We start from the raw sequence: 26,547 nt of genomic DNA, 5'->3' as shown, positions 1-26,547 counted from the left end.
ACTGTTTATGCACTAGCACGCATTCTTCTCACTCGTTAGTGAAAATACAATAATAAAAATCAGGATTACATCTTCGAATTTTTTATAACTTAATAAAGGCAATCCAGTTTATCGAGTTTTGTACTCGTTCAGAATATGTAGAGGGAAGCATGATGCACTCTGTGACGTAACACGTGATTTCTGGAGGGGAGCATGAAATATGGTTAGTGATTTTTGGATTCCGTACTAGAATTTTAAACTCTAAATTTTTTTAATATTTTAAATTGATATATCCAGACTAATATCATATTATTCCAAAATTATACACAATTTATATATAAAGTTTTTTTAAAAAAAATTGGACCATCCAGATTAAAACACGAGTATATATGCATGTGGCTCTGCCGGGTGGAGGGTCGCAAACCAAATACCAAGTCTCCGTGACAGCTGTAGCCTATTTTCAAACGTGTGTTGGAAGAAAAATGAAGGCCCCCGATTTCACGTGTTACAACACTTTGAAGTTTGAACTGATGCAAATATACAATTTGGCAACACAATTGGAATTATATATATATATATATATATATATATAAAATATTTTTTCACGCCATCTGTGTGTACACACAAAATTTTTTTTTTAATATTTTCCAAAATATCTTTTTTCCCAAGAAGAAAAAAGGTCCTTTTGTATAATATTTTTAGTTTCATGAGAAAATAAAACAAAAACTAAGCACAATATTTGATGGAAATAAATTTTAAATTTGATGTACGTATAATATAATTTATATTAAAATTGAATATATATGAATACATCGGGTTCTGGATCCCTTCTCGTACAATATCTTTATTTTTATGTGAAAATATAATATAATAAAATAAAACTCACACGCAAAAGTTGATGAAAAATTAGTCTAAACAACTATATTATGCACAAAAAATTATTTTACATTAAATTTAATATATATTAACATTTTATGTATACATACATGTGTACACTTAATCTTCATAATAAATACTATTTTAATTGACTGCTACTTAGTTGCTTCCTGTAAAAGGGAACAAAATTCTACGCATTAGATCTGTGAGTAGAAATTTCTTTTTTATTTAATTTAAGATATTGTAGCTGGTAACGTATTATCCGTGGTAATTATAAATGAAATTTACACGCATAAGGATAAATTATATGGTTGAATTTAACATAGCCGTAGTGTATTATTCTGAATGCATATTCAATAATTCTTATATACGATCCCCATATTATATATGTGATGATGAATATGAATTATTGGATGCATATTTAAGGTAAAGTCCTATAGGATACAATAATTTATTTTATTCTAACTATAGTTTAAAACAAAACATATTGCCAAACAAATACTTAACACAACCTAATATAAAATCCGTATTTAAAAAAAAAAAACATTTATCTCCTCAATTTTGCCACATATGTCCCGTTGCAACATGTATGATATTTATGTTTTGGTTTAGGAGATAGATCCAAGAAAGGTTAATGCTAATAACAAAAATAATCCTTGAAGTTATTGTAATTATTCTGATTAGAAATAATTTATTTTAAAATTCTGCATATATCTCCATAAAATTATTACAACTTATGAGTAGGTGTAAGAATCGACGGAACCAAGAATAATTAATTTTCAATGGGTCATATACCAGTAAAAAGTATGGATGCATGAACAACACGACAAGGCTACGAAGGTCAAGAATAATATCGGTAAACTTTGTTCATACCATTGAATAATCGGTTTAAGTTAAAGTAACTCATGAAGCCCAAGAAACAAATTCATAGAGCCCATTGTCTTAAGCTCATAGGATATATGGTCAGCCCATTGTCTTAAGAATAATCTAGAGGAATCAATCAGTTACAATAGAATTGTATATATCTCTTCTCACTTGTAAATGCACAGTACAGAAGAAATGAAATTCACGTTACGCATCTCTTTCTTCCCTTTTCTATTTTCCTAATTTGGTATCAGAGCCTTCATCCATGGCTGACGCCATCTCCGGGAGTGGGTTTACAACTCACACCTCTGTTAATCCATCAGCCAATACAAGTTTCTTACTCGTGAATCCAGCTAAACATATTAACTCGGTTAAGCTTAATGACGAGAATTTTCTTTTGTGAAATCTCCAGGTTCTTGCTGGAATTCGTGGGTTGGGGTTAGAAAATTTCATACTCCAGGTAATGAACTTAGGGTTGACGTCTTCGGCAGTGTCTACAAAGAGGACTGATGATTCTTTTTCATCACGAAGCTCATTTCCTGATTCCTCTTCGCTACGAAGCTCCTTTCCTCGAGGCCGTGGTCGTGGCAGGAATACTCGGGGAGGCAAGCGTTTTTGGAACAACAACAATGGCCGACCTGTTTGTCAAATTTGTGGAATCACAGGTCATGTGGCTGGAATATGCTATTACAGATTTGATGCCGAGTATACTGTTAAACCTCCAAGCTCCGCTCGATTCCCTTCATCGGGTCCTCTTCGATCACCACAACAAGGTCAATATCGATCTCCTCAGCCTCCTTATCCATCAGCAGCTATTGCAACTACCACCTCTGAATCTGCAGGAGATGAGTGATGGTTTCCAGACTCTGGAGCTTCTCACCATGTTACGAACGATCTTGGCAATCTCACACTTGGTTCTGAGTACACTGGCGGTGGTAAGGTTCATATAGGCAATGGTACAGGTCTGTTTATCTCGCATATTGGTGAATCTACATTTGGTTCATCTTCCTTTTATCGACCTTTCCGTTTGAAAAACCTACTTCATGTTCCTCACATAACAAAAAATCTTTTAAGCGTTCGCCAATTTACTCGTGATAATAATGTCATGTTTGAGTTTTATCCTTCTTATTGTCTTGTGAAGGATCTAGCCATGCGAGTTGTTCTTCTCCGAGGAATTTTACATGAAGGCTTATACAAATTCAACCTTGGGCCACCTCATTCTCCTGCTGGATCCCAACCTACATGTCTTCACTCTACACTTTCTGCCAAGTGCTCCAGTCCTCATTCCTCACTTCAGCATTCAATCAAGGCCTCTTCAAGTGTTCTAGATCAGTGGCACTATAGATTAGGCCATCCTCCTCTTTCTACTGTTAAGCAAATTCTATCAAATTGTAATTTTCATTTTCCAAAAAATGAACATATGCATTTATGCGAAGCTTGTGAACTTGGCAAAAGTCACAAACTCCCGTTTCAATCTTCTCATACACAATTCTCCGAACCACTTGAACTCATTTCATGAACAAAGTTTTCCCTTCTCCAAGGGCCATGTTGAGTCTAGTTCAACAGTCACACCTCAATCTTCTCTTTACTTGCCAAAAGTTCCTCCATCTCCATCTGTTTTTCCTTCACATTCCATGCCTCAACCTGTCATCGCCTCATCTACTCCTTGTCCTCCACAATCGAATGATACACCTACTGTATCATCTTCTACTTCTCTTCAATCTCAGTCAGTCCCTACATCAAGTTATATACTCTCCCCATCTCCTTCAGCTACTCTCACAGCTCCTGTGTCTCCCATATTGAATCTTCATCCAATGGTTACTCGCTCCAAAGACGGGATTTTTAAGCCCAAGGTTAATCTATCTTTGCATTCTAATATATAGGAACCATCTTCTTTCCAGGAAGCAAGCACACATCCTGAATGGTGCAAAGCTATGGAAGCTGAATATCAAGCCTTGATGCAAAACCATACATGGACACTTGTTGAAGCAAACTCTAAAATGCCCATCATTGGCTGTAAATGGGTTTTCAAACTAAAAACTAATCCTGATGGTTCCATCGCTAGACACAAAGCCCGTCTTGTTGCTAAGGGCTATTCTCAGACTCCGGGGCTTGATTATACAGAAACATTCAGCCCAGTTGTGAAGCCCACAACCATTCGACTTGTTCTTTCTGTGGCCGTTGCTAAGGATTGGAGAATTCAACAAATTGATGTCAATAATGCTTTTCTCAATGGTAGACTTACTGAGCTTGTGTATATGCGTCAACCCCCGGGTTTTGAAGCTCCAAACAACAACAATTCTCTTGTGTGCAAACTGAATAAAGCCATATATGGTCTCAAGCAAGCCCCGAGAGCTTGGTTTGCACGGCTCTGTCATACTCTCAAGCTTATGGGCTTTGTTGAATCCAAAGCTGATGCCTCCTTATTTATTCAAACTCATGCTGATTTTGTCATTTATGTTTTAGTATATGTTGATGACATTTTAATTACAAGAAGTGATAATACTCGGGTTCGATAACTCATTTCAGCCTTAAACAATCAGTTTTCCCTTAAAGATTTGGGAGATGTGAATTATTTTTTAGGCATTGAAGTTTGTCGTTCATTGGATAAATCAATGGTTCTTACTCAAACCAAGTATGTGCAAGATCTGCTTCTTCGAACCAAGATGAACAATGCCAAAGCCTTGCCAACTCCGATGACTTCAGGCCTTCGTTTATCTTGTAAAGATGGGGATCCATTCCCTGACAGTACACTTTATCGGAGTACATTAGGAGCTCTTCAATATCTAACCATTACCAGACCTGACATTGCATTTAGTGTCAACAAAGTCTGTCAGTTTATGCATGCTCCCACATATTCTCATTGGAAGGCGGTCAAGCGTATTTTGCGTTACTTAAGTGGCACTCTTGGTTTTGGTATTCGTCTACATCATAGTTGTGCATTTAACCTTCTTGGTTTCTGTGATGCCGATTGGGGTAGTGACCCTGATGATCGTCGCTCCACGTCTGGTTTTTGCTGGTTCTTTGGGTCCTCCCCTATTTCTTGGAGCTCCAAGAAGCAACCTATTGTATCCAGGTCTAGCACTAAAGCGGAATACAGAAGTGTTGCTAATGCCACATCCGAGCTGTTGTGGATTCAGTCCCTTCTCTCTGAACTGCACATTGCTGTCTCGAATCCACCTATTCTATGGTGTGACAATCTCAGCACCATTGCACTCACTGCTAATCCAGTTTTACATGCAAGAACTAAACACCTGGAGCTTGATCTTCACTTCGTTCGTGAGAAAGTTTTGGCCAAACAACTGTCAGTACGTCATGTTCCTTACGTCTGCTGTCAGTACGTCATGTTCCTTCGACTGATCAACTTGCAGACGTACTTACTAAACCATTGTCTACAATGATGTTTCATCGACTTCGGTTCAAGCTTAGCGTGGTTCCTCATCCCCTGCTAAGCTTGAGAGGGCCAATTAAAGTAACTCATGAAGCCCAAGAAACAAATTCATAGAGCCCATTGTCTTAAGCCCATAGGATATATGGCTAGCCCATTGTCTTAAGAATAATCTAGAGGAATCAATCAGTTACAACAGAATTGTATATATCTCTCCTCACTTGTAAATGCACAGTACAGAAGAAATGAAATTCACGTTGCGCATCTATTTCTTCCCTTTTCTATTTCCCTAATTGCTTATACCAAAAAAAATTATCTATGAAGTAATGCAAAGTGCAATTACAGATGGAAAATCATGATATCCGGCCAGGATGGTAATTTTGGTTATTTGCCACCATCCAAAAAAAGAAGGCATGCATGAACGATGAAAATGATGATTGTGTGGTATCCTCAGTTCGATATAACTAGTTTCCTGCTCTAAATTGGTCTGCAGTCAATGCAAAAGTTGGTAATATCATAAAATCTAAAAATTGGAATTATTAGGACAATATGCTTGAAATATCATCATCTTTAACTGAAAACAAATTAGTATTATTATGAATTGATGTGAATGTTACAAGTTTAATGGCAGCAGAGGGGAACATGGTACACGCAGACATCAAGGGTCTTGAGAAACTGAGTGGACGCATGATCCCATCAAGGATCTTTTGATCTAGTGATAAGGGTGAGGTCCCAGGACCCGTGAGGTCTTGGTTAAATTCTCACTTACGTGGGTAGCTAGTTAGTTTAGTTTAATTAGGAAATTATCATGCCCGATGTATAAAGAATATCAATCCTAAGACTGCTGCCTCTAACACTTGCTAATGTTGACATTGAAATTAGTACTACTTTTTGGTTAAGTATAAAAAGAAGCAGAATATCCTTGAGCCTGCCCTCCCACCCCATTCTCCATTCCTTTCGCCACTTGGATGACACTGTTTTGCTCTAAATCCCTTAAAGTCGTCAATAAATGACATTGCTTGATCGCTGTTATAATGTAATTGTGCCAATCTCCCAAAGAATCAGTGTCAAACACCCTTATTTGACAGGCCAATCCACCCATCGCATGCACATAAGAATTAGGCAGTAATTTACCCTCTGTTTCTGGGCTTGGTTGCATTGAAGTGCTATAACCATCGGCATATGAACCCAAATTCTCCATGGTGGGAGTTCCATTGCTTTCCGCCACCGGTGGTTCGTGCTGCCTGTTGTTTTTCGGCGCCATCACCTGTGGAGCGTGGTTCTTGTTGTATGTTCCCATTGCTCAATTGTTCCAGTCTCTTGAATTGTCCATAGGGACGGTACTGTAAAGGATCATTGGCCCAAGCTTTAGCGTCCCAATACATAAATTCTGCTATTTGATCTTTCTCCTCCTGTGTACGGGCTTAATTCAATATCCTTCTCAAGTTTGTAATGCCGAATGTTCTTTGAGTCGACGAAAATTCCCTCTCTGTGCCAGAAAATACTGCCGGAAAACACGGTCTGGTCCGCAACATTTTCTCTGTAGTTTGCATGCAGCGAATGCTCGTTGGCCTCGACCACCGTTTTCGTTATTCTCCATTCATTGAACAAACTATATTAAATTTAATTCACGACCAATTATCAAGATCAAAACCAGGATTTTTTCTGCAATTATTATTTCTAATTGGGAAGAACACAAGTCATTTTTACATCGTTGATCAATATATATTTCCACAAATATCTTTAAAACCACATCAAACAAGTCTCTAGGTGTCCTTCCTGAGCTCTTAATCTTCCCATACGAATACAATAGAAATTCAGTAAGAATTAGATAATTAGAATTCAGATAGGACTGAATCACTGAATAAGTAATAAGACCTTGCCCAACCTGAATACTGTTGAAATTTGAACCCCAATTCCTCCAAGAAAATGCAGATTCCGAAATCAGTATCAATCCAAATTATAATCCAGAGATTAATGAGTATCAATCGTTCAATCAATGCACATGAATAACAAAGCAGAAACAGTGAATCGAGTTAAACAACGAAAGATAATTCAGGACACAAGAATTTAACGTGCAGCACTTATCTTACTCAAGAATGCAAGACTTCATTTGAATAATTTAGATTTGCATTAATCAGAAGATCAACCCTTTGCATGTAACCTGTTTCTTCAGCTACCTCCACTTTAAGCTGTTTGGCTGCAGACCATCAATATAAAATCAAATATCTGAGACAAAACTCAACAAATACTGGACAATAATATCCAGCGTGGGCTTGGACTTCCTCCATGGATCAATAAGATAACAGCCAACAGCATATTAGATCATTTGATTTTCAGGTCACAATTACTTTTGACAAATACACGACATCCACCAAATGGACATGTAATATGAATGATTAAAAAAATTTGATAGATATGAGTAGTCTAATTACTTTTATGGTATTTGACAATCATTTTTTCAACCGCACCAAACAGAATCTCATAGCCGTCATATTTCATATATGTTATGTTAAGTGTGAAAATGAGTGAAAAATTAATTAGTTATCAAAATAGCCTGAGCCTGATTAATTAACATCATCATCAGAAAGATGACAACGGAATTAATTAGTGCATGTTTAAGGTTAATTATTCTCAAGTAATATATTGCATAGTTTTCAAATCTATTAATATTAAATAACTCGCTATCTAAAGATTCAAGCTAAAAAATTCATAGTTTTTAAGTAGTATGTGATTATTCAGACAGAAACAAAAATTTTGTTATTGCTCTGAGTTACGTTGTAGCAAAATTTCAAATCTGTAGTGGTAAATTGATTAAATTTATTATTTTTTAAAAAAAATCTCATATAATCTTTTTCCAAATCTCATCTACGATGTCATTATTATCTTAGGCATTTGTTTTGAGCTAAATACATTATTCATTATTTAGGTTTACATTTTATTATACAGGTAATTTTAAAAAATATAAGTATGTGTGCCAATTAGAAAGTATAAATAAACAATACTTGCCAAATAATTAATATCATAAATATCTCTTATAGAAATAATCATTCAATACATATATATATATATATATATATATATTAAAGTAACGATTTTATATATATGTTATAACTTATTGCATACATATTACTCACAACAATGACAAGAATCAATGGTAAAATATGTGATGCAAGAAGTATCAATTCCCAAGGAAAAATGGTACAGCAACAGCAAAGATCTATTTATAAAGGATGTATCCGTGTTTCGCGGATCATGAATCCTTTCACTTCTACTTCATGTTTTAAGGATTAATTGGAATGAATTGTTGATGAATTTATAGTATCGAGAAGATAAGAGCGAATATGATATGCATCCACACGGTACAATCTGGAAATATTTACCTACATAAAAATTAAGTAGAGCCACGAAAATTAGACTTATTAGGCATCCAATGTAAAAGAAGATTTGAAACTATGAATTTTATGTTGGAAACTCTTATATATGTCCTGTTATATGTAATAAATATTCAAAGATTTCGAGCTTTGCAAGATTTCCCTCTGGATGGAGTCTGACTTCCACGATCATGTACACGAAACAATTTAGTTCACAGGCCGAAGGAAAAAATTGAACCAAACACTCTCTTAATCACTAAATCAAGCATTCCCAAGCATCCGGGCCTTAATATTAGAAATTTACGTAGTAAAATGATATATTTATATTGGTTTTTATTCAAAATATATCGTGGTTCTCATGTGCAGCAAATTAATTTGTGCATGAAGTCAGACCTGTTGTGCATTCATCCGCTGCATGTTTGCATTTAGTGGAGACTGTTGGCGCATTTTACGCAAAACACACATACCTCTTTCAGTAAATCGCTTGTTTAAAATAGCGACATTCATTGTTCTCATGTGCATAATTGCTCCACGTGAAATCTTGGTCCTCGACACTTGTCCTTGAGGTTTTTTCTTCCCAAACTTGATCGTCTTTAATATTATTTCTTTAAAAACCACTATTCCTTTTCCTTTTTTTAATTTTCTTTTTGTCGCTATGTGCTACATATATCAGATGTGAGTAATAATTTTATTTTTTTAACATTATTTCAACTTTATCTAAATATGCCCTTCCTCCATTTTTGCTGCAGACAAATTGGAAGAAAATGGGGAAGCAAAGGCCATGAATGAGGAAATGTGACGAAGTTATTATATATATAAGAAATTATTCAATAAATATCAGCAAAAGTGCAAATCAACTTTTTTCTTGAAGATCCCACCTTATTGAATCCAACTGCAGTTTAACATACGTTGGATCAGGTTTGATTGGTACTCAGTTATTATATGAATCAATGATATTTATTCATGCAAAACATTTATACGTGTGATGTATTGAATTACTAGTGTTGTTACGAAAACGAGACTCAAGTTAAATTGAAAAAGGAGAGATATGTCGATATATAAGTGTGCTCGATCAAAATGGTGATGTGAAATCAGAAAATATTGTTTTACTAATGTTTCATATCAAATAATAGAACTGACAAAAAGTGTTCTATAAATTTAGGAATGTTATATTACCTAACAGACAAGTCTTTTGAGATCATATTTTTCTTAAATTTATAACTTAATATTGATGTTTTCGTTAAGAGTCGACATATGGAAAGAGACGACCTTGAAAAAAACTATAATGAAATCAAGTTGATAAAAAAGTTATAAGCTGGGATAAGGTGCATGACGAGCTGAATATTTAAATGTGTGTGAAAATTGTCTATCGGCCTCTCAAAATATCGCAATGTCACCCTTGGCTATTTTTTTAAAAAAAATTGTATTTTTAAATTTTAATTTTTTCAACCCATATTAAAAATAGAACAAATTTTTTATCAGTTTTTTTTTTATTCTCATGTTTAGATATTAAAAATAAAAAACTCCTACAAATCATAATTTATTACGGTGTATTGGTTGATTTCTTGTCGTATGTTCTGAAATTATGCAACTTTGAGATAAAAATTCAACTTCTGTAAAATTATATTGAATATTTAGTTGTGATTATTCGAGTTGCAATAATATTGTCTTATAATGTATGTGAATTTTGGAGTTTGACTTTTTTACCCTAAAAAATCTATTATTGAAGATTTTTGGAATAATAATCAGTTGGTTAAAATGTTTGATGATTATTGATGTGTAATTATTATTGAGCTTGTTTTGTGATTTTTCTATTTATAATAATCGAAAATTGAATAAGTATGAAATTCGAAAAATAATTCATTGTTGTAAAATTTTGGGAATATTGAATTTTTCTAGTTAAGTAAATCAGAGAATGAAGAAAATAAAAAATGTCAAGTTATTTTTAAACCAAAAGAGCATATATCAACAAATAACGGGCAAACATCAATTACAGTAAATAAGTGAACAAAATATTGGTTTTAACCAAAATAACATACCGAAATGAATTAATTTGAAAATTCGGTTCGGTGTTGAGGTGCAATAATTGTCCTTACTAGGTAGAGCAATCGAACCACGACACTTGGACTGTTGTGCGATTTAAAATACTTGAGTTGCACCATTATCACCAGCTATAGCTCTTGGTAAAACGACAAACGTTTGGTCCTACATTCGGTTTATTCGAAAGTTCGATTTAAATTTTTTAAAATATAGGTTAGTTCGATTCGATTTCAGTTTTTAATATAAAATTTAGTTAACCTAACAAACTAAAATTTTATAAATAAAATTAATATTATTAAATTTTCTAATAAAGCTTATAAAGATATAAATATTACAATTTCTAATAAAATTTATTAGACAATAGTACTATACAAAATTTAAATTTATTTAATCTAATTTTTACATTGCATTTTTTTTATTTAAAACGTGATTATTTAAAAAAATTAAAATTTATGTTAATTGTGTTAATGACGAAAATAATCGATTTTTTCGATTTAGTTTGTCAGGTTTCATAGTAAAGTTCACCCCGTTCGGTTTGTCGAAAAAAGTCGGTTAATGTAATTTTAGAAAATTCGGTTCGATTTTAACTGAACCTATTACTTTTTAACATAAGATGGAGCTAGCCTCAAGTATTTATGGATCCTGGTTCAGTCCCTGGTTACAAATATCTCATGTCAAACATTCAAACCACTAATAAAGAATGTTATATATCACCCAAAAGAAAAAAAAAATTGAAACTGTATTTCTCGAACAAATTAATGGACCAAAAACGATATCGTACCCTTGTAATATTTCTGAAATAATTTGAAATTTGGATTTGCATACTTCGTTGTCGCAATCAGCCGGACATCACATAGACCAAACAATTATTCTTTAGTGACCGTCCGTTGCACGGGGAATTGTAAACAAATACACATATTATGCGGCCTTCTCGTTCCAGCCAAAATTGTAACGCCTTTCAAACTTTCCATCTCAATTAATGATCTTTCAATGGAGTCAAAAAGTTCCATTAAATGTACAAAATGATTTATCAGGATCGAGACAGAAATTATTTAAATTCTTAATTATATTGGAGATTATTTTTTAAAATGCAATTTGGGTCCTTTATTGAACTCATGATCTAACGATATTAATATATATTATATACATTTCATATTAAACATTTTGAGTTTGTGCTAACATATATAAAAATTATATATACTTTAATCATATGTAAGTATGATAATCATGTTCTTATAATTTTATACGTTGTGAAATTACTTTGCAAACTATTGTCACAATTTTATCATTTTTTATAGATTGTTTTTTCGTATGGATAATATTAAAAGTACAATAAATATATCGTAAATCGGTATTTATAATAATTAATTATTAAAGTCTAAATTAAATTTATCATAAAAAATTAATAAATAGAATTTTTATATTAGATATTTGTGTTGTAAAAATTTGTACAACATGATCCTTTCTCGTGTAGAATGTATTTCCCTTTCACTTCTTCTAAAATTGAATAGACTTATGACATCATGCCATCATATTGGTACGGTGAACATTATCCCTTTAATAATTTCTCTTTCTCGAACAATAAAAAAATCAAGTATTTAATATTCTTTAGCTGACTCTAATAATTATAATTATAATTATAATTATAATTATCATTACGTATATTTGATATTTTGATTAATTATATATTTTTAACATCGCCCCTCGTAATCTTCATATAATTAACAAGATAAAGAACTTTTTCCTCTATCCAAGATCATCATATAGCAATAATTGTCCTTTTTCACCTGAAATGAAATTAAACCCATTTGTTATTCAAGAGTGCAAAAGAGAAAAGGAAAATGATTATGAATTGTTGACGAAAACAAAGCTTTGCCAAACACCATGTACTTCCCAAAACCCTATGCGCCTTCTTGACTTTCAAAATACTCTCATATTAAATTCTTGCAACTACCTCTTCTGAATTACAGCAATAATATTACTATAATATCTGTAATCTCATCCCACTTCTCCTCCACCATTAATGCACATCCACACCTGCTAAACAAAAAGTCATCTGTGTGTGTATGTGCACGTACAACTGTGTGTATATATGTGCAGTTCAGTTCTGCACCATTCCCCCTCGTGTATGTTGGGCTCTTTCTGTCCACAAGTCTAATCAAGATTCTAATATATAGTGTGCGGAAATTGGGTTGTAATGACATAAAAGTTAAAAAGAACTAATAATTTATATGTAATGCGTGAATGTAAGGAAGGGTATGGGGCTGTACTATCACTCTTCACTTTATATTTAATTCTCTTTCCATTTATGTTACCGAATTGGCAGGCGATTCGTGTTGTGGGTTTTGCTTTCTTTTTTTTTTTTTAATCTTTGCTCTTAATTATATATGAAGAGCCCTCTAATTTACCACAAGTATACATGTAAACGTGTATTTTATTTCGTAAACGGGAGTAGGTGCTGACGTGAAAAGGGCTATTATAAAGAGGTGGTGTTGCTTTTCCACGGTTTCATTCCGTCACTGAAATTAACACTAGCAAAATCAACAAGATTACTTGTGATTCGTTCTTCTCTACGGGTTGGCTAGCGGCTTTTCAAGGTTTCTGCAACTTTTGTAGCATCATTTTCCCAGTAATGGCTTCGTCAAACAAACACTGGCCTAGAATGTTCAAATCCAAGCCCTGCAACACTACACATTACCAATGGCGGCCGCATGACTTGAACTCCTCCTCTTTCATGTCAGCTGCTTATCCAAGAAGCCCTTACTCACCAGGTATGCATCTATACCTGTGTTTGTGGCACAGACTAATTTGATTTGTCAAAAAATTTATTTTATGTGTATTTATTGAATAATTTCTGTGTTTTGATCAAATTTATCAGTTCCTGGATATGAAGAGAGAACCCCAGAGCCAAAACCAAGATGGAACCCCAGACCCGAGCAAATCCGCATACTCGAAGCAATATTCAATTCGGGGATGGTGAATCCTCCCAGAGATGAGATAAGAAAGATTAGGGTTCAATTGCAAGAGTATGGCCAAGTTGGAGATGCAAATGTTTTTTACTGGTTTCAGAACAGAAAATCAAGAAGCAAGCACAAGCAACGTCAGCAACAAAGTATAAGCAAATCTAAGAAGCAACAAGCCCCCACTCCGCGCATGTCCAATAAAGTTACAACTACAATTCCGACGGCCTCTTCATCGTCCTCTTCTGATAAATTTTCTCAAAATAATTCGGCAGAAAAAGCATTTTATATTGGTTCTAGCACAATGATTGATTTGATAAATTCTCCAACTGCTTCTGTGAACCAAAGTTTTCTCCCAACACCGAACGAGTTCTTGGCCGAACCATTCCTTTTTCCAGTGCATCAAAACACGGGAGGGCCATCAGCTGCTTTTGCCGCCTCATTAGCACAAGGGTTTTGCTTTTCTGACGTATCCAGCTTTACTGATCATCGTGGTATTGGGAATGGAACTAGTTTCCTTCTTAGCGAACTCATGCTGATGAAAAATGATTCTCTAAAGGAGGCTGAAGACGAAAAGATCAAACTGCAGCAACATCTTTGTGACACAGTAGCTACTGCTTCAAATAACAGTGGTAACGCCATATTTACGCCATCTCTCGCTGTCCCATCCCCCACCGATCACCATCTTCAAGGTATGTAACCTAAAGGTCATTTTCATGGTATATTGTACAGTTTTATTCTTGCGCAAACAAATGCAGGACAGTAGGGTTTCAGTTACGCATTTTCCCTCGTAAATGAATTTCTAAATTTACAATAGAACATTTCATATTTTTGGTAATTAAAAGCCATATCCGAAGAGCAGGTTCCTTGGATGAAAGTAATCATTCTTTTTTATAATTCAGACTACATATTATAATTACCGCATCAGGCGCAAGCAAAGTCATTCACCGACATGACTGGTAACGTTCACTGTGTAGTCTAACGTTCCAGCATCTGATACGCTATGTTGTGACATTTATGTCGTTTTTGGAAAGAAACTAGGAAAGCTTGAACTGTTTCCTACATTCATGTTCACTGTCCCCTAAAACTTCTGTGCATGGATGGGCATATGCAGATTGTCTCCCTTTATGGTTCCTGTGACGCTAATTTTAGAGCATGCAGGCGCGGAGGTGACGTGTGGTTTGATGTTTGATGGTGCAGGTACAGGAGGAATGGGCCCAACGAAATCGACGGTGTTTATCAATGATGTGTGCTTTGAGGTGGGATCGGGACCGTTCAATGTGAAACAGGCATTTGGAGATGATGCAGTGCTTCTACAGTCATCGGAGCAGCCTGTTCCCACAAATGAGTGGGGGATTACATTGCAACCCCTCTGCCATGGCCAATTCTACTACCTGCTGCGCGCTTTCACTCCGACTGAGGACAGGACCGTTCATTTGGTAAATTTATGCCATTAATTTTTTTTCGAGGGCTTGGAGTTCGGGGCATTAAACCTAGAAAAAAAATTAGAACATTTAATTTTTTTTTGTTCTCATGAATTTTGACTTCTGAAAAAATTTATCAAGATATGTGGGTTAATTTTGTGCAACAAGGATTTTGACTTTGTGACTCCTTTGATAATATGTCAAGAAATCAAATTTCTTTCCCCAAAACCTCGAATGATTCCCTAGACCATTAAATATTTTTTACTCTGGGAAAATTAACAAAAAAAATAATCTTGTGATTCAACATATTTTGGTGCTTGATTCTTTAAATGGTCGAAATTAAAATTTAGTGCCATACATTGATTTTGTTTTAGACGTCAATGTTTTTTAGTTGGAGTGTTCACGTAGCACCAAACATGTCGGTTATATCTTATATCAGTGTAATTGGCGCAAAGGAACTAAGAGTGTAGGAAAAAAACAATTTATGTACCAAGATAAGATTTTGATCTTAAGATTATAAAAACCCAAAATAGGCCAGCTTCGACTAATTTTATCAAGGTTAATTTTTCTCTGTTTTTTTGTCTTTAATTTCTTCTTAGTTAGTAGCCGGCTAACAACGTAACTCATTGATGTTTGTTTTTTGGAATTCCGTACAGAAATAGAAGAATCGTAGAATCTGAGGAGAAAAGAAGAAGGTTTTGGCATAGGTGCGTGGCTCGAGTATATCTATTCGATTCGGCAGTAAATGTTGGTTGTGCTTAATGTTTGTTGAACCAAAGCAATCAAGTATTTCTACTAATTATCTCTCAGTACTCTAAAATCAAGAAACTAGAAAATGTGATTGTAATGGCGTATTTTTGGTACTTGATTTTTATGTGAACTGAACCTAGCTTTCTCGCTGTGATGATTTCACATATGGTCTGCAAGAGCTACACATTGAGTAAGGCTTTTAACGTACATAAAACATTTATCCTCGCAAATTTCTGCAAGGATCGTATATACATGTAGTGTGTTGTCATTCAAAGGACAGGAATATCCCGATTTGGCAGTTCTATTGCAACGAGCGATTCTTTTTTGTTTGACGGATCAACAAGTTGAGTGTGGGGTTGTTGAGTGCTGCAGGATGATTACGTGCAATGAATGGTCGTGTTACTGTAGACAATATTCTTCTAATAATATTTTGGTATGCGTTCATATATATATACACATATACATATATTTGGGGTAGGCTAGCCATAGGAAAAAAAGGGGATTGAAGCTACTGAAAAACGCGACGAAATGGGTTAGTTCCATTTGGATTATGGGGTTGGTACATCATTTATATTTTTTAATATGAAATCTTTAGTAATTATTAAACAATTATTTTTCTCTCTCAGGAGTGTATTATGTATGTAAATATAGTGAGATTCATATGTGTGGTTAATCTAAGTGGAGTTCCATTTTTGGCATTTCCAAAACTAAAGCACGAATGTTCGTTAAATTAAAGTATGAGGTTATATGAGAAGGAAATAATATGATGAGAATTTCGTTATCGTTAGGAAAATAACATTTTTTATTTATCTTTTTAAATTTAGCAATTAACCTCGCTTATCTTTAAGAGTTTTTTAACCTTATTTGTTAATGTTTAGTTTGGTAGCTAAGTGCATGTTCAATTTTTTAGATATTTGTATAGTAATTTTATCAAATAATTGTGAATTTTTATGAAGAATGATAAAATTAGATCTAAGAATATATTGTTAAATTTTTTTCTAAAAGAAATTTTTTTGGTAGGTTGATGCATCTAATCCACAATTGATGTTTTTCAATTCCGACCCATTTTGCCTTAGGATCTCACATGCCAATGAATCCAAACGGAATCTTCACTAGGGTAGTTGACACGATGGGCAATAGACCAGAGGGCCAAACTTTAGATTGAAGTTAATAAGAGTCGAATAATCATTATATTGACTTTCCAACAATATTTTATTTCAAAAAAAATATCATCATAACACATTTCCACTTATTGTGAGATCGACTAAAATGGATATCAATTCTTCAAATTAAATGATTTTCTTATGTATCATTTCTTAAAAAAAAGATTTAATACATCTTTCTTAACCATTTTTATCCAAATTTTCAAAAGCACACATTTCTTACTACTCATTCTACTAACTTGTCAATCTAATATATATCGGATTGTGGCCGTGTTTGGTCTTCTCTTCTCATGACCAAACCATGTTAGATGTCTCTCCATGACCTTATCTTCTACGGGGCTACACCTAAATAGTTCATGATCTTTTCATTCTTATTTATATCATTGCGTGTTTTGCCACGCATCCATCTTTACATACGCATATCAGCTATCGCCATCTTATGCATATGTAGTCGTCTAGTGGTCCAACACTTTGAGTCATAAAACATAGCTGATCGAAAAATAGACTTACAATTTTTTCATTTCAATCTCGCAGACATTCTTCTATCGCATAAAGACTCTTGATATCATCCTTCAATTCATCCATCATGCTTTAATCATATGGTCTATATTATTTCTAATGCCCTCGATCTTTTGGATATCCTAAATAGTGAAAAACTTCACACTATAAGACTTCAGACTTCTCGACTTTCAATCTCAATCGGGCTACCAGTTCATCTTGATTCAAGACTAAAGTTACAAACTAAATGTTTTGTTTTTTAACGACATTCTAAAATTTTTACTTTCAAGAACTTCACACCGTCTATCTAATTTTTTATTTACTTTGTCTTTATTTTCGTCTATCAGGACAATATCATCTGCAAACAACATACAGGTACATACCTCATCTCAAATATGTTCCATCAAACCATCCATAACTAAAGCAAAGAGGTAAGGGTTTAAAGTTAATCTTTGATGAAGTTCTATTGCCACAGGAATTTCACGTGATATCCCTCCAACAGACCTGACGCTAGTTTCAAAATCTTCAAACATATCTTTAATGATCTTAATATAGCATTAAGACACATGTTTCCTTCTAAGTACCCACCAGATTAATAATCTAGGTACATTATGATATGATTTCTCTGAGTCGATAAATATCATATGCAAGCTCTTCTGTTGTCATAAAACCAAATTGGTTCTCTGGATACTCCTAAGTCTGCTTTATCACTTATTATCATAGCTTCTTAATCTCTCTATAGTTTGAGCGGTCATATATATCTCATTTATTTTTATAAATTGGTAGTACAGTACTATGTCTCCGACGGCCCCAATACCCTAAAGCCCAATTAACGTAATCCGCAAAGTCCCTGAAGATGCGGAACGAGAACCCAACGACCAAGCTTCTTAATCACGGTGGCTGAAAACAAAAAAACAGCGGACCAAAACCTATTGAACATCGAATGCAACTCAAGCAATACGAAAGAAATTTTCAATTTTCTCAGTTAACTTGGTTTGATTCTAGGTACTTTTTTGAACATGTGTCCCTAATATGTATCGATGTGCACTAGCTTGATTTCATTTCTATATAGATCAAGAGAAAGGTTTTAATAAATATTGAAAGTGGTTTCACAGAAGTGTTGACACGAATATACCATGAGGCGAACAAGAAGGCTCTTGTGAGATGATCTTGTTGGGGCAGATGATAAATATTAGTGGCGGGATGATGATGTATCAGCTGTAACTAACTCCGGCAGCTGTTCTGGTCGACATAAACCACAGCAGCTTGGACAATCCTAACAAGCGAGACACCAGTGAATATCTCGAAATGGAAACTTGTCTCTTTTATGAGTTCACTATGTGCAACCCTATACGTATAGTGGAAACACTTCAATGCCTTGTTGTGGAATCATGTACAGATGTAGGATTCTACAAGGAAAAAGGAAGCTGAAAGTTGCTCATCTGTAATCTATATGTCATAATGATCGGCCACCGTGTAAATCTAACGAGTAGCTTCATGATTGTGTGAATGATTATACTGTAACTAGAGCAATCTACATTGGAAATTTTTTTGGTCTGTAGCTTAAATTGCTACACCATGTGTTCAACAAGATCATTCATGTATGGAAAGTGAAAGAGAAACGTTCTTCATGAATGTGGAATTGAGTGGGGATGGTAGTCAGACAGCAAGACTCGGAGAAACCCAAATCCAGTAACAGGCAGTTTAGAATGTATCATACCAATTGATGTACGTAGGCCGAAAGCAGGGAAGACGAATAATCAAATTTGTCAGAATGCCCGTGAAAATTAAGGATTTGGCTTGAGAGTTGAAGAATTTGGAAAGGTATTAAGCAAAAAGTGTTTGCAGAATTCACCTTTATACCCCTACCACAACTCATTAGCGGCAAAATGCTGTGGCGTGTGTTGAGGGGCAGAAGGATAGATTGCGTAACGCCTACCAAGATTCCTGAAGAATGACAAAATTGTATGCAGGGCTAATATAAGCTTCAAAGAAAAAAAGGATCATCTTAATATTCGTTGAACATTAAGCCAAGAAAGTTCAAACATGACTCACGCACTAATGTTCAATCATCATAAATCAAAACAATCAGAAAAATTCCAAAATTTAAGGAAAGGCAAGACTTTATTTACATGATCTTTGTGAATAAGCAACGCTCCATCACAATGGCTGGCATAAATTAAAAAGAAGGATAAGCTGTTCTTTCATCATATCAAATCATGCTGCAGCAGGTATTGACATGGTTTCTTCAGTTTTCATGTGTCGAAAACTAAATGCACCAGGAATTCCACGACTCATGGCCAACCGTTCAATCTCTGCTAGTTTTTGTTTCAGAAGCTCAACTTCTTTCCGCAATTCTTCGTCGCGTTGTCTCATACCCTGTAAAGCATGATAATTTGCAAAAGGGTAGAACTAGAACAAATTCAACATAAATTTCCTTAAAGCTTAACTTAGTTATGACCATAAGTCATACCGTACTGTATTTATGATGCATGGAAATGCTGCTTCCTTTAACAGCCCAACTTCCACAACACTAATTAAAATTACGCCAGTAGACACACTGTCCTTGTAAACAAGCAGCGTTTTACACAGGACATGCTGATTCTAACTGTCAGATATTGGCCGTACTGGCTCACACATACAGATCAATTGTAGTCATACAGCCAAGATAAGGGGTTTGAATTTCTACACATTCCAACGAATAGTTGGGTTTGTTTCCAAAACAGAAACTTTAAAAAAAAATGCAGCTGTATTAAGTGTTAACCAATGCATCTAAATAAACATATTTAACTAGTATTAGCTGAATATCATGGAATATTACCTCCATTTCTTGCTTGCGAATTTCCTCCTTTTTAGCTTCTGACCGAGAGCTTCTTTGAACCTCAAAGAAGAGAGCAGCTGCAGCTACCTAATCATGTTGAAACATCATAAGAAGCGTAGGAAAGATCACTCATTTGGTTATGATAGCACTAATCATAATGAAGAAATTAAATGCGTCCATATGTGATTCCAAATAGGAGATCTAGACTGGTGCAACTTGAAACAACCAGCAAAATTTAGTTCATAAAGCTATTGTCAGGGAATATATAGGAAACCACTGGCATTATAATAATGTTCCGCACGTCATGCCTCCATCTCAAAAAGAATCGGTAAATGTAGTGAGACTGTAGGTGATTCTCAGTGTCACCATGAATTATTTATACTTCTAATTATGTACAAAAGAAAATGAGAAGCTAGACAGAAAGACTACCGAGAAGACAAAAACATCCCCCATTAGATCTACAGCAGCTTGAACAGCATTTTCTTCATTCAAAGGTCGAATTTCAACATCAGTAGCATGACCATATAAACGCCGCTGCATGGTCGTCGTAATCCTATGATTGACCTGACTCAATAAGAAATGTATAAGAATGATGGCAATTTCATTCTCAAAATAGACCGCGCCAGCCGATTAAGTGTACGAGATCAACACTATGAAAAAGGTGAAAAAATCACACTTAACCAATTAATCTTGCTGGCCTCGTATATGAATTATTGAAATTCAAAGTTACAGCCCATACTTTCAAACACCAGCCCATTGCCAGTGAGCTTTAGGAAAACGAACTCAAAACTCGGAAAAAAAAATCAACAGCAAGAACTACGCTAAAATTTTTGCATCCTCGAGAAGACTGAGATTTCAACAAGTATGCTGAAAACATCAAATTAAAAACATGATAACATGAATACGAAAGTTCACAGTTAACATTTTAAAACAATCTGAGATGAAAACAGGAACTCATCAAGTCTTCATGCCATCATGGCCGAAAAAGAAAATCCTCTCCCCCAAACCCAAAAAATCAACCACCAATTCAACCATTGTACTACATGTAAGGATAAATATGGGACAAAAGAGGATAAGCAAACAAACTCATCCCCCATGTTAGACAGCCAGTGGCGTCGAGATTGGGAAAACCATTTGATTCTCTTTTTACTAACTAGAAAATGCTTCAAACCAACAGAAAGAACAACATTCAAAAAGCACCAAAGAAATCCAGAAAAAATACTAGCATAAACTCTCTGGGCATACACAACAAGCATTTAAAATGCAACAAAACCGGGCCACTTTGTTTAAAAAAAAAAAAAAAAAGCCCAATTCGTATAGAGTAGTCACGATCAACTATTCTATCACCTGAGCTATACCGACGATGAAATTTCGGAACTCGGGGTGAAGGCCAGCCTCTTTCTTGATTCTATTGGCAACGGGTTTGCTCAGAGTCTTCAGTGCCAGCGTTCCAAGCTTCAACAGAGGAAGGACCATTACTGATCACTCTATTTCCTATCTCGCTGATGGGAGAAATTTAATACCAAAAATAAAACTTACTCGTTATATCGGGTTCTTCGTTATATCTCTGTCAAAGTTTGCGGAGAAAGAAAGAAGGCTTTGAATGGCTCGATGACCGAGTAATCTTGAAGGGAAAGACAAATGCGTGAGCCACAGGTCAGAAATTTTAAAAAATTTGCAGTCGCCGTGTTTGACTTTTAAAGTCGCTTTTAGGGTAGAGAAGAGAAGCGATTTCAGACCACGCTTTCAGGGTTGCCTTTTGTTCTTCCTTGATAAATTCAGTCGTTGGAAAGGGAGCAAAATTTGGGCAAAAAGCATGACATAGTTAATAGAAATCTTGACAACATTTTGATTACATTACCCAGAAACCAATAAAAGATGTTAAAGTTCATTAAATTTCATAGAATTGTATTTAATTAGAAATGTTATAAAGAGTGTTGAAAATATGGTATATTTTAAATAAATATTTAATAATAGTGAATTATTCTTTACATTTGAAGCTAAAATTGAAGTATGTGCATGTATCTGCAGTGACTCCAAGTGTAATTAGTAAACCTTAAAATTTATACAAAATCAAATATATCTGTAATACGTGCACAAAGAAGAAGATTTCCACAGGGAAAGGAGCAAGCCAGAAGCCACTTTTGCCTCACCACATATCATAATATTCGTGTCAAATGGACCATTGATGTTTCTGTTAAGTTATTGTGGTTAGCCTTTAATATAGGAATATTTACTGAACCTTCAGTATTTTGTGGACGTTCATGAATTGCCAATAATTTCACCACTTCTCCTCAATTCGCTGTTGTCTCTGTCCTAAGCATTTTGTTATGCTGAGATTTCTTGGTTCTTGTCTTTTTCTGTACTTTCTTTGATCAAATCTTCATCATACCCTACCCGGCCTCCCTCAAGGAAAATAATTAAGTTGGCAGGAACAATATATACCAGAATGTCCGGTACGGTTTACCTGAAAACCAACCGCTTCGAGGTTAAGCTCGAAGCCATCACGTTCAAAACAAAAGATTTTGAATCTTTATGCAAAATGGACTTTCTCTTCCCCGAAGGGAAGATCTGGGACCGTTCCCCGATTGTTGGGCTCGATGTGATGCGTCACCCTCGGGATCCATCTGTTCTATTGGTTTTGTTGTGTTTTGGTGTTGGTTGTGTTATTCTTAGGTTCAAGTCCGGGGAAGCATTGCCTATTCGTATCAGAAACTTTCTTTCAGACAAAAGAATCCATTTTGTTGGATTCGGGATCCCTGAGAAGAAAGATTTGTTTCCATTTCAAGAATTGGGACTAACAAAATGTGAAGTGGACATTGGTTATTTAGCTGCGAGAATTTTGAAGGACAACAAATGTAAGAGATGGGAATTATCCGAATTGGCCCATAAAATTCTTGGAATCAAGAGAATGGTCGGCCTGACAGATGCAACTTCGTTTGAGAGATACGAACAGATCAAATGTGCAATCTGTCAGCTCTTCATTACCAGCGTTATTGCGATGGGGTTAATGGGTGCAAGTGATAAGAAAAAACTAGATAATTCTCCGAAGAAAAGTTCGTTTTTCAAGAATTTGAATTCCCTCCATCTTTTAGCAGGACTGTTCAAGCTACCTAAAAGCAAGAAGAAAAGCCATTCGCAGAATCATTCTAAAAAAATTGAAGTAGTGGAGCATGTGCTTGGAGAAAACGTTCTTGAAAAGCCCGAATGTAGAGACATCCCTTTTCTCATCCATGATTTTGGAGATGATTCCTCTCATGATAAGTTTATAATGAACTCGATTGATCTTTTAAAGAAAGAATCTTCCGATGATTCAAATGAGGCATTTTGTGCGACCAAATCAAGTTTAAAAGGAATCTTGAAGTGCACAGCCTCCGGTTTGCAATGCAACTCACCCCCACCCAAAAACGCGTCCGCTCCATCGATTTCCAACCATCTAGCAGACTCCCAACGACGGTTAAAGAGGGCCAATTCCAAAGGGTGCAATGTCTCCTTCAAGTGATTAGATTTCTTTGTATGTAGCAAAGGTTGTTTCTTCTCTATGTGCAGATCCTATCCATTTTTTCATGTTTTTTCAGATTCTCAAAGTGGTAGGATCATAGCAATTTTAAAATGGAATTTAGTTAAAGGATTGTGAATTGTCTTTTTTCTTTACTTATTACTTCCGGAAAACTTAGATTGGGAAAAATTGTCTTTCCGTCGTCCACTCAAGTATGAGCAGTTACATGTATTTATGTACATCAGAAACAAGTGGTTAGCAATAAAAATATCTCCAACTAATTTTGCCAGCTGGCGTTTGACTTAATTAACAATATATTTAGTCTAATACTCCCCCTCAAGGAGGACGGTAGATGTCTCGAACGGCCAACTTGGCTAGTAGAGGAATGAGCAATGTGGAAGGTAACGGCTTGGTGAACATGTCGGCGAGCTGATGCTGAGAACGAATGGGGAGAAGTTTGAGGGTGCCAAGCGTAAGTTTTTCACGAACAAAATGACAATCGAGCTCGATATGTTTCGTACGTTCATGAAAGATGGGGTCAGACGCAATATGGATCGCTGCATTATTATCACAGAATAGAAGAGCCGGAGACGGAGTCACGAGGTGAAAATCCAACAGGAGCTGCTGGAGCCAAGTCAGTTCACAGACTGTGGTTGCTAGAGCACGATATTCGGCTTCGGCAGAAGAGCGAGACACAGTCGACTGTTTCTTGGACTTCCAGGAGATAAGAGAGTCACCCAAAAAGATACAAAAACCAGTTGTGGACCTGCGGGTGTCAAGACAAGCACCCCAATCTGCATCAGAGAATGCCCGTAAGTGCAAGGAAGAGGAAGCAGAAAAGAAAAGGCCCTGCCCCGGCGTGCCTTTGAGGTAGCGAAGCAAGCAATGAACAGCTTGTAAATGAGGCATCCGTGGCTTGGAAATAAATTGACTTAGCTTATGGACGGCAAAGGTAATATCCGGACGAGATAAAGTGAGATATAGCCATCGCCCAACCAGACGACGGTATTGTGACTGATCAGGTAAGGGCTCGCCTTCAGTAGAACTGAGCTGTATGCGAGGATCCATGGGAGTAGAGGCAGGCTTGGATGCTAAAAAACCTGTGTCATCAAGCAATTGTAATGTATACTGCCTTTGAGACAAACAAATTCCAGTGGTGGCCCGTGCTATCTCGATCCCCAAGAAATATCGCAAGTTGCCCAAGTCTTTGAGTTTAAATTGAGAGTTCAAGAACTGCTTGAGGGAAGCGATGATAGGAGAAGAAGGGCCGGTAATGATGATATCATCAACATATACAAGTAAAGCAACGAAGGACAAACCAGTGCCTTTAGTGAACAGGGAGTAGTCAGACTTGGATTGATGAAAACCATAATCAAGTAAGGCTTGGGAAAATTTTGTGTACCATTGTCGAGAGGCTTGGCGAAGACCATAAATGGAACGATTCAACTTGCAAACGAGAGGAGGAGGAGAATTACGCTCCCCCTATCGAGCATACCCCAGTGGCAAGTCCATATAAACCTCTTTCATCAAGTCACCATTGAGAAAGGCGTTGTTCACATCTAATTGAATCAAATGCAAACTCTTGATCGCAGCTAAAGCCAGTAATACTTTAACAGTAACCAGCTTTGCAACCGGCGAAAAAGTATCAAAAAAATCAACACCTTCTTGTTGAGTGAAGCCCTTTGCTACTAGGCAAGCTTTGTAACGCTCAATAGAACCGTCATCCCGAAATTTGATTTTATAAACCCATTTGCATCATATAGAGTGTTTACCCAAAGGAAGTGGCATAGGGGACCAGGTGTTATTCGCCTCTAAGGCTTCAATTTCACTTTGCATAGCATCACGCCATTCAGGAATCTTGACAGCTTGATGATAAAAGTGGGGTTCAACATGAGCATAAATATTTAATGCAAAGGTTCTGTACCCAGATGAAAGATTGGCATATGAAATGGACTGAGATAAGGGATACAAAGAAGATTTGGAGGGAATGAGAGGGACGTTGGTGAGCAAATTACAGTGATAGTCATGTAGATAGGATGGTGGACGGGAGTGTCTGGAAGAACGGCGAGGGAGTAAAGGATCGCAAGAAGGAGAAACTAAAGGTAATGAAGTAGGAATAGAAGAATCTGAAACCGAGGTGAGAGGGGGCTGGGGTAGAACTAAATCAGGAAAAGGATCAATGATAGGATCAGAACTGGAAAGGGAGTGAAAAAGGAATATGTCTTCGTGGAAAACAACATTCTGAGAGAAAAATATTTGTTAGTTTTCGAGATCATAAACCTTGTAGCCTTTAATGCCAGGTTGATAACCCAGGAACACACATGTGCGAGCCCGGGGATGGAATTTTAAACGATGACAAGGAAGTGTGGATACAAAAGCGAGACAACCAAAGGTGCGAAAATGGGAGTAATCCGCGGGGGAACCATAAAGAAGTCCAGAAGGAGATTTAAGTTCAAGGACAGGGGATGGAAGTTGGTTGATCAAAAATGTAGCAGTAAGCACACATTCATTCCAAAAATGGATAGGGACTTGGGACTGAAAATATAAGGCACGTGCCACATTTAATAAGTGTTGATGTTTGCGCTCAACTACAGAATTTTGTTGAGGACGATCCACACAAGAGAATTGGTGCAAAACTCCATGTTGGATAAAAAAATCTTTAAACTCAAGCTCTTTAGCATTGTCGGAACGAAATATCTTGATAGTAGCCTGAAACTGAGTGTGAATCATTGCAAAAAATCTCGGAATAACAACGCACACATCAGATTTATGTTTGAGCATGAAAACCCATGTGAACCTAGTACAATCATCAACAAGAGACAAAAAAACGATCCCCATTATGTGCAGGTATGTTGTAAGGACCCCAAGCATCGCAGTGTATTAAATCGAAAGGTGATTTTGACATATTGTT

General features: G+C 35.7%; 2 protein-coding genes across 2 annotated transcripts; one reads left to right on the top strand and one right to left on the bottom strand.

Moving 5' to 3' along the window:
* Positions 1-13,113: 13,113 nt before the first annotated feature.
* On the top strand, positions 13,114-15,818 carry LOC142527830 (WUSCHEL-related homeobox 8-like). The gene is made up of 4 exons (XM_075632793.1): positions 13,114-13,292; positions 13,400-14,173; positions 14,682-14,920; positions 15,562-15,818. The coding sequence occupies exons 1-4, from the start codon at positions 13,154-13,156 to the stop codon at positions 15,565-15,567; spliced, it is 1,158 nt and encodes a 385-aa protein (XP_075488908.1). The 5' UTR covers positions 13,114-13,153; the 3' UTR covers positions 15,568-15,818.
* A 3,501-nt stretch (positions 15,819-19,319) lies between these two features.
* Positions 19,320-21,933, bottom strand: LOC142527890 (uncharacterized). The gene is made up of 4 exons (XM_075632878.1): positions 21,485-21,933; positions 20,567-20,701; positions 20,138-20,224; positions 19,320-19,695 (listed from the first exon to the last, which is right to left on the bottom strand). The coding sequence occupies exons 1-4, from the start codon at positions 21,611-21,613 to the stop codon at positions 19,534-19,536; spliced, it is 513 nt and encodes a 170-aa protein (XP_075488993.1). The 5' UTR covers positions 21,614-21,933; the 3' UTR covers positions 19,320-19,533.
* Positions 21,934-26,547: the final 4,614 nt, after the last annotated feature.

This window comes from Primulina tabacum, chromosome 15 (genome assembly GCF_025594145.1).
Source record: "Primulina tabacum isolate GXHZ01 chromosome 15, ASM2559414v2, whole genome shotgun sequence".
In the NCBI taxonomy this organism is placed as follows: domain Eukaryota; kingdom Viridiplantae; phylum Streptophyta; class Magnoliopsida; order Lamiales; family Gesneriaceae; genus Primulina; species Primulina tabacum.
The sequence above is the reverse complement of the archived record's forward strand: the minus strand, read 5'-3'. Positions and strand labels throughout refer to the sequence as shown.